The sequence below is a fragment of the Harpia harpyja genome, chromosome 15, assembly GCF_026419915.1.
Source record: "Harpia harpyja isolate bHarHar1 chromosome 15, bHarHar1 primary haplotype, whole genome shotgun sequence".
NCBI classification, from domain to species: domain Eukaryota; kingdom Metazoa; phylum Chordata; class Aves; order Accipitriformes; family Accipitridae; genus Harpia; species Harpia harpyja.
Window position 1 is genome coordinate 30,400,666 of NC_068954.1, and position 14,047 is coordinate 30,414,712.

Here is a 14,047-nt window from a genome sequence, read left to right on the forward strand (position 1 = left end):
ATTATTCTTTTTCAGGATTTTTTTTTCTCTTCTTGTTCTTCGTCTCCCATTTCCAGGGGAAAAAGAAAAAAAAAAAAAAAAAGAAAGCACTACGAAATTTATTTACAAACCATTTCAGAGACAGTTATTGCAAATGTATTTTCGTATGGATTCCCCCCCCGACTCCAAATGTAGAAATGATACTGCAGAGAAAAAAAAATATATATATATGGATATATATGCGCACACACTCCCAGATATATATGCATATATATATTTTTAGAGAGAAAGGGTGGATGGAGAAGGTGGAAATAATGATCTTCCTTAGAACAGAGATGAGCGGGGTGGGTGTGAATGTGCACACACGCACACACACAAGGACACACATGTCTGTGTGTGCATACACACACACACACACACACACACACACACACACTCACCCCAGATGAAGTGATTTGATCCTACAGGGAGACTTTGGCCGCTCTTGTGATAACACAGCTGCATACTGAAATCACCGTGGTAGTAACACACAGCACTGCGGTTTATTCAAATGGACAGGGTGCCTAGATAATAATAACAACAATAAAAATAATAATAATAATAATAATAATAATAAAAAAGGGGAACCCCAACCTGTTCAGGAAAAAACAAACAAAAAAAAGCAAAAAAAGAAAAAAAAAAGTTAAATAAAACGTTCATGGAATTCAAGTCCTTGAAGCGGGAACTGAAAGAAAATCTCACTCCTTTTGTTACTCAGCACTGTCCCAGACATACAAATATAAGTAACGAAAAGGCTTAAACTTTGAGGTTGCTTTGTCGACTCAAAGGGCAAACCCATGCTCGCAACTGTTCCTCCTCAATACACATACACTTCACCAGCAGAGGGGATTTCAAAAGATGTTCACAACAAGGGATTTCCAGAGAAATACTGCAGGCGGTCTCTGCTTAATTTTTTTTCTTTCATTCTTCTGTTCTGAAACCAAATTTTAACCTGTCGGTCAGTAAGATTTAACATCCTAGACAACTGGAGCCTTTTTTCTTTGTTTATATAGACATTGAAGAAAAATTCTCTCTCTAGCTCTCTGATCTGGAATTTCGAATAGGGGCATCTCTTCTTCCTCGTTCTGGGAGCACCTTAAAAGAACCAGAAGGCAGGGTAAATATCCTAAGGAAATGCAAGACACAGACTCATCTTCACAGCTGACCAGATAGATAGGAGCAGCTTAATAACTCCAGTTATTAATGCGGGGGGAGATATCTTCCAGCAGTTCGCCTATTGTTAGGGGTAGCAGAGGTGAGGTTACACAGGGTCTTAAGGACCGTGGTGTAATTATTTTCCCACTGCACGGGGCTTAACGCAGGCACATGCAGCCACTTTCGGTGCAGATAGGTTATTTTTTTTAAATAAAGAACAGCCCGGGACTGGAGGCAGCAGGCTGCTGGAGCAGGGTTTAGAGAGGCTCGGGGCGGTGGGGGGGGGGGGGGGGAGAAAAACCCACGCTCAGCTGCAAATCTGTTATCTGTATAGAAACAGCATGAGCAAGGTTGGAATTAGAGGAACTAGATATTATGTTCCGCATAAGTTTTTTATTAACTCCAGTCCTCGCCACACACGCAAAAAGGAATCAAAGTAAAAGAGAACTTAGCATCTGAGCTGCAAAAGGCGACTTGCATCCCGAAAGCAAATAGGAAAACAAAACAACCCTCCCCTCTTCCCAAAAGAGCCCCACGCTGAACGCTAACTTGCAAAGTTGCCTGGATCCAGCCTTTAAAAAAGCTCCTCTAAGACTGCCTAGAAAATGTGAGTGCATGCAAAAAAACCCCCAGAAGACCCAAGGAAACAACCACGTAAGTAAAAGCCCTTCCTGACAAAAGCTAGACGCTCCACTAGGCTTGGAGGAGAAAAAATGCCACTTTAAACAGAAAAGTCGAAGAAAATGCTCGGCTTTGCCTGCAAATTCGGCAGATTTTCCCCGTAGCACTGCACCCCCACCAAGAGAAAAGACTCGACATACAGTTTTAATTAAAAAAAAAAAAAAAAAAGCCGCCCCAAACATTTTGCATGCATCTTAATGCCTAAAAGCAAGCAGAGGCAGCTAAAGTAGTGTTCTGCCCAATTGCCTTTTACCCTCAGCAACCCGGGACCAAATCCTTTTAAAATGCTCATGTAAGTTCATGATCAAAGTTAATATTTGTCACGATGGTGTGCTTTTAAAATTTCACAGACTCTAAGATACTGTGTCTGCGCCTAACATCTCCATTTTTTTCAAAGAGCTTTTCCCATCGTAAAAATTCTTCTCGTTGGAAGAAAGAGCTTTGTAGGTTATAATAAAATCCTTTGAATGCTTATAAAACTCCACATAAAATTTGACCGACAAAACACACGGGCTAGTCCCTTAACCTTTCCATTTACTGCTCTACCTACTCGAATTGCTGCTTTTGCTTCCTTCCTTGGTGACAGAAGAGGACGAGGCTGAAGACCCTGGGTTTGTGTTTTCCTCCTCATCTTCCGGGTCTATACCTTGCTCTCCGCGGGATGACAGTGCGTGGGCTTGGGACTCTGCCTCCACTTTGCCCTCACCCTTCTGCAGGCAGGGCTCGCTCGGATTTTCCGCCCCGCAATAGGCATTTTCGAAGAAGCGGTCGAAACCTTGGGGCAAAACAGTGTTTTTGTTCATGCTGGTGTAGAATCCCGTCGATGCCGGGTGGTTGGAGCTGGGGTGGTGGTGGCTGTACACGCTCTCGTTTTTCATTAGCATTTCGGTCATGGTGGAAGGCGGGATGCACTCTCTATGCATCAGATCTTCTGCGGAATAACACGAGGCGTAATTGCTTCGGTGGTGCCATTTACTTGAGGGGTCTAGACCATAGGAGACCTCTCGCACGGGCTGCACTTGCGAGAGGTTGGTGGAGTAAGGGTAGGAGATTTGGCGAGAGGGGGCCTGTGGCAAGAAAGATGACACAGTTGAAAATTCAGGGACGTAATAGGTACAGCTGGGGAGGTAGAGATTAGAAGCGCAACCTGCCCTTTCTCCAAACTCAGCGCTCCGCTCCTTACGCGACTGGGAGCAGAAGTTGCCCAGGTTCACCGAGTTAAACATCTTTCTCCTTTTCTTGCTCCTATAGCTAGATGTTTTGGATCCGATGTGCGGAGGGGAAAAAATTTGGGAAGGCGAGATGACGCGCTATCCGTCTTAGTCGCTCCGGAGGACACGTGATCCAAAGTAGATATTGTCATATATCAGTTTGGAGCACTTAGATGCGTAGGAGTGGTTCACTTAGGTAAGATCTCAGAGGTTCAAACGATTGGTTTGCAAACACCGCAGAAACATTATGAAAATCATTGCAGATTTGTATTCATTTTCCGAAGGCACACCCCTTGTAAGCATTCACAGCAGAACAAGTACAAGGGGCGGCTTGTGAAGTTGCTGCTTTTTTTTTTTTCCTTGCCTTTTTTTTTTTTTTCCTTCCCTCCTCTCCTTCCTATTTGGATTCCGCTTGCTGCTTTTCAGCAGGGTTTGGAGATGGGGTGGGGGCGATTTGGGCTGGGGAGGGGGGGGGGGGGGAGAGGGAGGGTCTTAGGGAGCTCGAACGGGGTTTTTCTAGCCTTTTTTTTAATATTTCAATTACGCTGATTATTATAATTTATTATTCTGGCTATTTCTATCCTTAGAAGTGTTCCTGCGTAGACTTTAGGTAGCTCAATAAAATCGCTGGAGATGCAGAAGTAAGTTTTCCAACATTTCTCAAAACCTTGCTGCAGGCGGGAATGCCCAGCTCTTCCTACAGCTGGGCTGCTAAATTATAAGTAAATCTCTATCTATCTCTCTATCTGGGAGCGAGGGGGTTGGTGCTAATTAACAAGCTTCTAACATACGCTAATTATGTTGATCTCTGTGTGCACATCAACTATACATCAACCAAGTTGGCATGCTTTATGGAGAATATACCATTTAAGCAATGACAGTGTGCGGGGGATCGTGTAAAGTTTCCAACTTTAAAGTTAAAGCAGGCCTGGCTTAATGACTTTTGATATCGAATTAGTGATATATCAAGGAATAGAACAAATGAATTAAGTCAATGTCTAATAAATATTCGAAAACCTCCTTTAATGTTTGGTTAAATATTTATTACGTAAGAGTGGCATATTGAATATTTAATGCAATTGTTTATTGTCAATCAATGAATGTACTTTCAGCAATACTCTCATCATTTATTCTTCCAGCTGAATTAAAAAAGATATTCTTATTAAAGTCATTTGTCTTCTATCCCGTGCCTCGGGAGCCTCCTCTTTCGCTGTCCTTCTGCGTTTTCCTACGAAAAACAGGGATACCGAAGTGCTGCCAGATATTTTTCGAGTTTGGCAAAGAATTATTAGGCGGGGGAAAAAAAATCTGGGAAAAAGAAAAAGAAAAAAATCTCTTCTGCAAACCCTCTGGAAAGGTGCACCTGAAGGACGCGTAACTTCCGCGGTACCAGGCTCCGAGGCGTTAGCCCACCGCCTTTAAATAGTCTTGAAGGAACAAAATTGCCTGCAACAATTGGGCGCTAATCGGGTTTTCACCTGGATTAGAAAGCATCTGCCTGGGGTGGGAAATATTTCTCTGCCGAGCAGAGGTGGCTGCTTTCATCTCTGTATGAAAATATTGCAGCGCACCCACCCCCCAGCCCCCCCTTTTTTATCCTTTTCTTTACGGGATGCCACTTAGGCGGTTTTTTCCCCTTGAATTATCCCTTTTAAAACGCCCAGTAAAAGGAAGAATAAACAAAAATATTTAATTGTCCACACATAAACCCCAACTAAACTCCGTCATGGGATCTATTTGGTGGTGGGCTGAATACTCCGAAGAAAACTAACGCACCAGCAGAGAGGGAGACGCTTTTACAGAGAGGATCTTGTCAAACCGAGTCGCAGTAAATTCAAACAGCAAGAAGGAAAAAAAGGCAAATCTCAGCCTTAGAGCACTGAGCCTTGGGAGCAGAAAAAGCCTCGACGGCTGCTTGTGTTTTCGCTTTGCTCCCCGAAAAAACAATGCGTAAACTCACCCGAAAATAACCAATTCACCAAAAAGGAGCATCAGAGGGTCCCAGCCCTGCTCGGGGATGTCCCTCTTGGAGCTGGGCATCCCTGGGCAGCTCCTTTTTCACTTCGCTCTTCTCTATTTAATTTTATTTCATTTGCTAGCACCCAACCTGCTGTTTGCATTTGAACCAGGGGGGTTGCTTAATTCCGAGGCGAGATCTAGAGAAATGGGGAGGAAAACGCACCTCGAGCAACCGGGCGGAGGTTGCAGCCTCTGCTAAAAATATAAATACCCTGCAATTCTGCAGCAATGCAAGGAGGGGAGGGGGAGGAAAAAAGTTGATTTTAATGGAAGAAAACAGCCTCGCAAGTCCGTACCTTGCAGTCGAGCAGAAAGCAAAGGATTTCGAGATGCCTGAGCAAAAAATACAGTGGCTATTTCAGTAGAGCTTTCCAAACTATGGTGCTTATCAGGCAGTGTGCCCGGATTTTTATGTATTTATTAGGAAATCTTGAAGGGAAACATGGCGGCTTCACATGCTAAGGTTGTGTGCCCTTCCTCACTTTGAGCTTTCTTCATCACCCTAATGCACCAACGCACTCCTGATCATTTATTCTCATTAATTTCTGGATTCCCCCCCCCCCCCTTCTCTAGCTTTGTATTTTCTATTTAAAGAGCCGTTCTCATAAAACCCTTTTTATAAGGGATCGGGGCGTGAGAGCCTCTCTGAATGCGTGTGTGCGGAGAGAGAGATATACACACATATAAATATGTCTGTAATTCCAAAATGAGCTGTGTTTTCCTCTCTAATGCACCGTTTGGCTGATGAATATATATATATATCTATATAGGGGCAAGAACTCTGGCTGCAGAGATGGATTTCTTCAGGTTTGTAATCTGCCCTACTTTATGACTTGGACGTCGTTTTGGGCAAAACTTTTAATTAAAGTGTCAGCGATCTTTTAACTTGGCTTTTTATGGACCAATATTAATACTAACTACAAACTAATAATGTTAAGCTATTGTTTATGAGTGTAATTATTTTTTTCCCCAATTCCCTCCTGTTTGCAACCTGTGTGGAGGATCTTCTCCCTCCGATTAAAAGGGCAAAGGCTCCAAAATACACATTTTTTGTTACATTTATCCCAATCTCGATTCCATAGGAAGGCTGTAGGCGCGAAGCTTTGCATCCAGGCGAGGACTTAAAGCCTGTTGTTGAAAAAACAATATCCAAGCAGCTTCTTAAACCCCAAACAAAGCACACAGACCCCCCAAAAAACCCCTAACACAACAGCAAACAACAAAAATCCGTGTGGCATAAAACTTGCCGTCTCTCCTCTAGGTGCGTGAATAATTTATTGCTCTTCGTAGGTAAATACATCTAAACCAAGCCCTGGTGTCGTTTTGGTTTTTAAACCCAGTTTAAAGGATAGGATTTGCCTGCTTCCTGCAAGGAAGCAGAGAAGAGGCAGCTGTGGAGTCACAGCACTTGAATTTGACCACCAAAGTGACCACCATAAAACGGAATGAGGGCTGGCGGCTCGCATTCCTTTTGGTTGCCCTTAAAAAAAAAAAAAAAAAAAAAAAAGGCGAATAACTTTAAGGCATAGCCTTAAAGCATCCAGAGCATTTCAGCCTCTTCGGTTTTTAAACCTGCTTCATTTCCTAGCGACTGGGAAAGGTTAGAGCGTGGAGGGGAAAATTAAAGAAAAGCTGTATTTGTGCTCTTTAAAGGGGAAAAAAATATCTGGGGGAACTTGAGAAGGGGGGAGAAAAGGTCTGATTTTTGTTGGTTTTGATATGACTGTGTATAAGATGAAACTGGCCCGTCCAGAAGATTTCCCCCCCCCCTCTATTTAGTTATTTCTCAGCCAGAGGGAAGGAAAAGGAGGCGGCAGCACCGAGCTCGTCACTCCTTGTGCAATTATATATATAAACACCCAGCTTTATGCTGGCATCTCAGCCGGAGACTTCTTTCTACCCAAATTGCCCCAGCAGAAAAAGCAAAGAGCAAGGAAAAAAAAATTCCAACCCCCCCCCCCCCAAGCCAACCCCCCCTTTCTCCGGAGTCCGCACTCATTTGCCTGATATAATGCAAACACTTAACACATTTAACAGCGTTTTCAGCAGGCAAATCGTCTCAAGGCTTGTAGGATGTGTTTTGTGTTACTAACATGAATTTTAAGGGGATGTTAGAGGCATTTCGTGACCAAAAAACGTTGTAGCAATTGTACCAAAATCAAAAACTTGGAGTTGTGAAAGTTGGCTTTAGCTGATCTGTGTAAACATCTGAAGTTATATTTTGATTTAGGTTAATCCTGTACTTGAACTCTTCTCAATAAATCATTCCTCTTTTTTTTTTTTTTATTTTTCTCCCATCAGGGAGAGAAGATATTATTTTTTTTCTTCCCCCCCCCCTCCAAAGCTGGAGTTATCTCAACGCAATGTAAATTCGTTAGCAACCTCCAACTTCGGTCAAAAACTTTTTTGTAAGTATTGCCATAAAGGAGTCTTTGTCCGAGCCCGTACAGTAGGGAAAGTACTGACAGGGGGGGTGGGGAAAAAAGGGAAGAAGAAGAAAAGAAAAAAGAAGAAGAGAATAGATTTTATACCAACCTGGCTTACCACGTTACTCATTGCTACTTACTGTGCTCTCAAGATATCTGATGCATAATTTAGACCCTGAACCTTTCCCTATTTCAGCCAGTTGATGAGAGTTTGCTTTGCCTCCTGCTTTGGGGGAAGAAATAAAGGAGTTTTTCCAACCTGCTTTGCTAACCTGTGCTCACTCGGGGCTGCAAATGCATTGCGAGTGGGTGCAAAAAGCACATCTTTAGCAGATGCATCTCTCAGCAGCTTCAGAGATGTGCTTTGCTTTTGCTAAATAGGCTCCAACTTCTGATGTCTAATGACTTTGGCCTATCAGATGTTCTCAAAGTGATTTTTCCCTCCCTTCCACGACGGTACTACAATTACTTCCTCAGATGGACTTCAAAAAAAGAAAAAGAGAAAGAGAGGAAACTCAGGCCAGTAAACAGATTACTAGACACCGCGTATGTGTACAGGAAATCTGAAGGGAGAGACAATAGCTACAAGTGGGAAGCTCTTGGAAAATATTATTGTCCCCAAATGGCAAAGATAAATTTAATTGGATGGATGCCAGGCTGCGAAAGAAAACTATATAAGCTGTGAACAATTCAAAGGGGAAAAAAAAAAAAAAGGACTTAGATCTCTCTAGACCTGAGCTGCAAGTTCAAAATCATGTGGACTTAATCAAGATAAAAGCAGATTGAACTATGCTTCCCAACCGCAGGCAAGGCTGGGACTGTCTGGGATAAAAATGTGCGGCGGGTGTCGGATTCAAATAGAAGTGATGCCGAAGAGGCGTTAAGAAGAGTTGGGCTTAATAATAACCAATATAACTAACACTTTGCCAGTCGGCCTTCCCACTTATTTTTATTTTCTCATCAGCCGCAGGTCCTTCCCCACCTCCTCCACAGGGAGAGCTGAGGCCGGGGGAATATCAATGCCTGTGTGTTTCCATCTATTTATTTACTTTATTTTCCTCTGCACAGCTCAGTTGCAGGGAGCTGCTGAAGCATGTGAAACGGCGAGGTTTGGGGAATTCAAGTAAAACTTCACAGCGTGCTAAACTCGCTCCTAGAGCCGCTGCGAAATTCAGCTTAGAGGAGACAGGAAACCCAGAGGAGCTCGTTAAGCAACACCTATTTCTATTCCACAGCCTCCCTCTCTTTCCCCCCCTCCAAACCTCTAAAAATACTTATTTAAACACAAAGGAAGACATATAAAACACACCCAAACCTTTAAAAAAAGAAATTCCTTTATTCGCCAGACATGCCCTCTTGATAACTTCAGCAGCGCCACTAAAATGTGCAAAACTGTGTAAAAAGTCGGAAATTGTGGCAGGGAAAATGTGTTTTCTGTTGGGTAACTCATTTATTGGCAAAATAGCCCGAAATGCAAAGTTCAGAATAGAATGTGGGCGGCTAATCCTCCCCAGCCTTATTAAAACCGCACACACGTTTGCATGCGTGGTATTTAATCCTTAAATACTCAGGAAATAATTTCCAAGTATTGCACTTTAATACTTTGGCTCCCGCATCCCCCTTTTTTAATTTATTTTCTTTTTAATACTTTTTTTTCCACAACAGCTAGCACCTAGATGTATTTCCCTCAGATAACCATTGATCAAAGGCGAATCTCAACAGTTTATGGGGATAAACTTCAATAATTCGCAATTGAGGGCGCGACGGCGCTGGGCTCTCTCTTCCATCCCCGCATTAATCAGAATAAAACGAAACAAAATCCTTCAGCTGTTTCACGGGGTGACATTTTCCAAACGTATATCCAGCTTTGGGAAGATAAATGCTGCCGGCGAAGGAGTGGGAGGTATAGCGGTGGAAAATGCCTGTGTCCACCCTTCTCCATCACCTATGGGGCTAATGTATGTACCTGCCTTTCCCTCCGCACTCACGGCCCTTCGCCTATAAAATATGCCCTCGCATGCAAAAGCGCATCCTTCTCTCATTTTCAGTCGGAGAAGCAGAGGGGCACAAAAATTTATTTTCAGTAAGTTGCTTCACTCTATACCCTCTGCAAGGAGTGCGGCTCCTTTATTCCCCTGCAGAATAAAAAATGATATTCGCATCTTTTTCTTCAACGGGGATGAGGGTCGAGCATTTTGTTGGTGCCACATTCAGTTGAAATGAATATATATATATAAATTCCTGTAGCCGGAGTTCTCCTTTGATAAGGTACTGGCTTTAAAATACCTCATGTATTGAAAGCAGACAAATTATGAATTAAAATCGTCCAATAATCGGACTCTTGCCTAATCCCTCCTTCTGGTCCCTCCAGTCTATTTTATTTTCTTTTCTTTCTTCCCTTCTTTCTTCCCTTCTTTCTTTCTTTCCTTCTTTCTTTCCTTCCTTCCTTCTTTCTTTCCTTCTTTCTTTCTCTTTCTTTCTCTTTCCTTCTTTCTTTCCATATTTATTAGAAATTTGTGAGTCTATAGCAAGGGCAACTGTGCAGAAGTATTAAGTTATTTGCTTTTACACCATAAATACGCATGGATCTTTATTCATTGCTATAGTACACCCATGTACGCATTCTGATTGAGTATTTCTATGGAGTTCTATCCCGTAGAGCATAGGTTTGCCTAAATAACTATATAGTTACCTCTTCATATTAAATGAAGGCAAGTATGTGCAAAATTGGCTTCTCCATTACACTGATCTCCTTCCATCCTTCCCAGTGCGGGGTGTCCAACACACTATTTCTTTCACCCTTTGAGTAGACTCTAAGGCAGAGGCCGAAAACGGGGGGGGAGGGGGAATATTGAATGCTATTTTCTCGCGGAAGTGGAAAATAAAGAAACATGGTGCCTTTTTTTTCCTCCTCTCGGGTGTTTTGGGGGGCTGCGGGGAGCGGGGCCGCCGGGGAAGCCGGGCTGCAGCACCGGGGGATGTTCGGTCCCCTCGCAGGGGATCATTGTCACATCTACGGAGCCCTCCATCGCCCCCCCCCCAAAGATCTGCCTGTTAGAAGAGAAAGAAAGAGCAGAACCTCCCCCCCCCCCCCCCCAAACCCGGGGAATATCCACATTTTGGTGGGTGCCGTCCCCACTCCGGGCTCGGCAGCCCCCGCCGCTCGCAGGGGAGGTGGGAGAGGGGCCGGGGATTTGGGTTTCAGGGTGGGGGCAAAGTGGGGTGCAGAGACACAAACCCAAACCTGGCAAATGTCCCCTCCTGGCCAAGCTTTTTCCTCTTTCTGCCGTTTTCCCACGGCCCAAGCGCGGTGGGTTTGGGTGATTTTTGCTGTTTCGGGTGCGTTGAATTGGCTTTTCCTCCGCTTTTTTTTTTTCCTTTTTTAGGTCCCCCTCCCCATTTTGTTGTTTTTGGGGTTTTTTTTTGTTTTGTTTTGTTTTTTCTGGAGTGCAAAGGTTCAGGGTGAAATCAGCTCCGGGTGGGGTGAGGAGAAAGGGAGAGAGGGAAGGACAGCACCACTTAACTGCAAGGCAAGAGGTAAAGGGACTCAGGGCTTTTACCCACCCCGCTTGCGCCCGACCCCCCCTTTTCACCCCTTTCCCTGGGTTATTGCTTATTTATTATTAAACGCCCCCCCCCCCGCCCGAGCTCAGCCCCTGCTCAGGCCTTTTCCAGGAATCAAATATGAGCAGAAACCAGCTTTGCCCACGCACTAAAATCCACATTATTTTATTCCATTTATCCCCATCTCTGAGCGCAGACAGCAGACGAGCTTGGCTCAATCCCAAATATCTCCTACACCCACCTAACCGCCCCCCCCTTTTATTTAATGATTACCCCTCAATACCCAATTTTTCCCCTCTTCGAGACAAAAAATTCTGCCCCTCTCCCTCCCTCCACCCCCTCTTTTCTTTCTTTCTGCCTCTCTCCTTACCGAGCGAACTTCATTGTTTTCTGGAGGAAATGGTAATGTTCAGACATTAAACCTTAATTGGGCTTTTCTTTATGATGTTTAATTTCCTCCACGGCAGACGGGTTTGCATCTTGCTGGGAAAAGAGGAGAAGGGAAAAAAAAAAAAAAACCAACAAAAAACCGAAGCAGAAAAAGGAGAAGGGGGGAAACACCTTGTTTGAAGTCTGCAGTCCAGCTTAGTGGGGGGAGAAAGGATGAAAAAAAAAATCAGGGTTTGGAGAAAAAGGCTCCATAAAACCGACACCCCCCCCTCCGCCTTTGCTATTTCAGCACTCGGCTCATCTCTCTGGAGGGGGGTGGGGGGGGTGGAAAAAGGGGGTTTTAATGAAAAGAAGGGTTGCGGCATTGAGCGGGCAGGTCGTCGGCAATGGCATTGCCCGCGGGGCTGCGGCGGAGCGGCGCGGAGGGGCCGCGGAAGGGGAGGCTGGATGGAGCCTTAACTTGACCTTCACTTTGCGAGGGCGGCCCCCGCCCACCCAGACGGGCGGCCCGGGCGGCTCCTCCCGCAGGCAGCGCAGGCAGCGCAGGCAGCGCAGGCAGGGCAGGCAGGGCAGGCAGGCTTCCGCAGGCGCGGACATCGGGGGGAAAAAAAAGTCTAAAATAAGATGGGGGGGGAAAGGGGGGGGGTGAGGGGCAGCTCTTGCTCCGGAGCACCCCTACCCCCCGAAATCAAAATTTCCCAAATTTATTTGAAGTCTTGGAGGGAGAAGGGGCGGGGGGAGTGTGTGTGAAGGCAAGTTTTATCCGCTGCCTAAAATAAAAAAAAGAAAAAAGAAATCTCCGTTATAGCCGAGCAGACCATTTCGTCTCCCTCCATCCTCCCCGAGAAATCCCCTTTCACCCCAGCGCATCCCCTTCCCCACGACCCCCCACTCTCCCCCAAAGAGGCACCGAAAAATCCCTCAGCACATTTTTTCCCCCACCACGTTTCCCTACCCACCCCCCCCCGCCCCGAAATCCACCCCAAAATCCCTTTTCCCCTATAAAAAAAGGACAACGCGGAACCGCGGCAGCCAGCGCGTCTCCTCTTTGCAAATAGGTAATTTCTTTAGCCCCATTCGGGAAAGAAATGGGAAAAAAAAAAAGAAAAAATCCATGGCAGAGCCATTTCATTGGGTTAGGGGGATTTTTTTAAAGTTTGAGGAGAGGTTCCTAGGACTTTGATGAATGCATTTTGGGGAGGAAAAAAATAAAAATGAAGTGCTTGTGCAGATGTGTAACTTTGCTGGTGTTCACCCGCCTTTGTGTGTGTCTGGGGGGGGAGACAGATGCTTTATTTCACAGTCTCTCTATAAAGAGATAATTATATATCTAGTTATCCACCGGAGCAATAAATACTCTTCATCCACAATTACAGATGAAGATGGTTGGTTTAAATACCCATAAAGTCAGTGTTTGGGCTCTGGCTGGAAGTTGGAAATGAGAGATTTGGGGGGGGGGGGGAATGAGGTGTAAAGAGCCACAGCGGGGGAAAAATCCCAAGGAAAAGCCCTGTGGTCCAGGCAGCCCCCCAAAAATGAGCACGACTGGCTAAAATAAAATCTCAATATTGCTTTAGCTGGGCCCCCTGGCAGTGGGGTGCCCGTGGGTGCGATGAGTTGGTCGGTCCTTGGCTGGGGGGGGTTGAGCAGGGCGAGCTGTGCTGTACTCGTACCTTGCTCCACGGTTACACACCGGAGCTCTGCACGGGTATTTCCACTCCACGGAGTGTTCACGTACAACCCCCCCACCCCCCGCATTTACTCCCGCAGATCCCCGCAAAACCCCACGGGATTTATTTTTTAGCAAAGAAAAAAAGCCCTGGCCCACACCATCTATTAAAATATCATTTTACAATATTATTTCTACCTTAAGATATTTTGATTTAAGGTATGTATGGCCTTTATTTTTTTCCTTTTCCTTTTTTTTTTTTCCTTCATTTTATTGGACCTGAAGCCTGCCCGACATTCCTCATTGCTACCTTGGGTCTCACACTGTACTTTTCCATACCTAATTTTTTAAATGCTTTCTCCTTTAGCAGCGTCTCGTCTCACCTCACCTCATAATAGTTTACTGGTTAATCATAAAAATAAAATGAATTTCCACACTCTCTGTAATTATCGACACTTCTCCACCCGACGTGTAGGTTTGGGAGGCACAGGAGTGTACTGGCTGCAAAAATGAATATTAATACGCTTTCCCTTTGAAATAAATTAATTTTGGCAAACGTTTTTATAATGAGATATCCTGATGGTTTATGTGTTCTCTGTGGCAGTGTTTGGCTAACCCAAGCCTAAAATTAAAGCACAAACTCTCTTTAAAAATTACAGGTAGATTTTTAACGCGGATTTGAGGCACATGCTCTCATATTCCAGCTAGACCAAAACACGGGCTAAATGTGATTTATTCTGACTGGGGGAGTTATAAGATCTCTGCATTTTTCTGGTACCACAAAAGCAGAGGTAAAAAAAAAAAAATCTGGGCTGACAAAAGCAAGCAAAATACTTTATTTTCAAAAATAGTCACTTTTTGACCTGAAACAGCGAGAAGAGAAAGCCCCCTTCCCCTTAAGCTGCAGAGAAGGA

General features: G+C 44.6%; 1 protein-coding gene across 1 annotated transcript; it reads right to left on the reverse strand.

The window, feature by feature from the left end:
* Positions 1 to 880: 880 nt before the first annotated feature.
* On the reverse strand, positions 881 to 3,081 carry HOXC11 (homeobox C11). The gene is made up of 2 exons (XM_052809830.1): positions 2,405 to 3,081; positions 881 to 1,113 (listed from the first exon to the last, which is right to left on the reverse strand). Exons 1-2 carry the CDS (start codon positions 3,078 to 3,080, stop codon positions 881 to 883), a joined length of 909 nt encoding a protein of 302 aa, XP_052665790.1. The 5' UTR covers position 3,081.
* Positions 3,082 to 14,047: the final 10,966 nt, after the last annotated feature.

What these genes read in the sequence shown, in the direction of transcription:
- HOXC11 (XM_052809830.1), bottom strand. Translation starts at nt 3,080, where the DNA reads ATGTTTAACTCGGTGAACCTGGGCAACTTCTGCTCCCAGTCGCGTAAG. An exon ending in AAGCAAAAGCAGCAATTCGA is followed by an intron (nt 1,114 to 2,404) that starts GTAGGTAGAGCA and finishes GGTTCTTTTAAG; the next exon opens with GTGCTCCCAGAACGAGGAAG.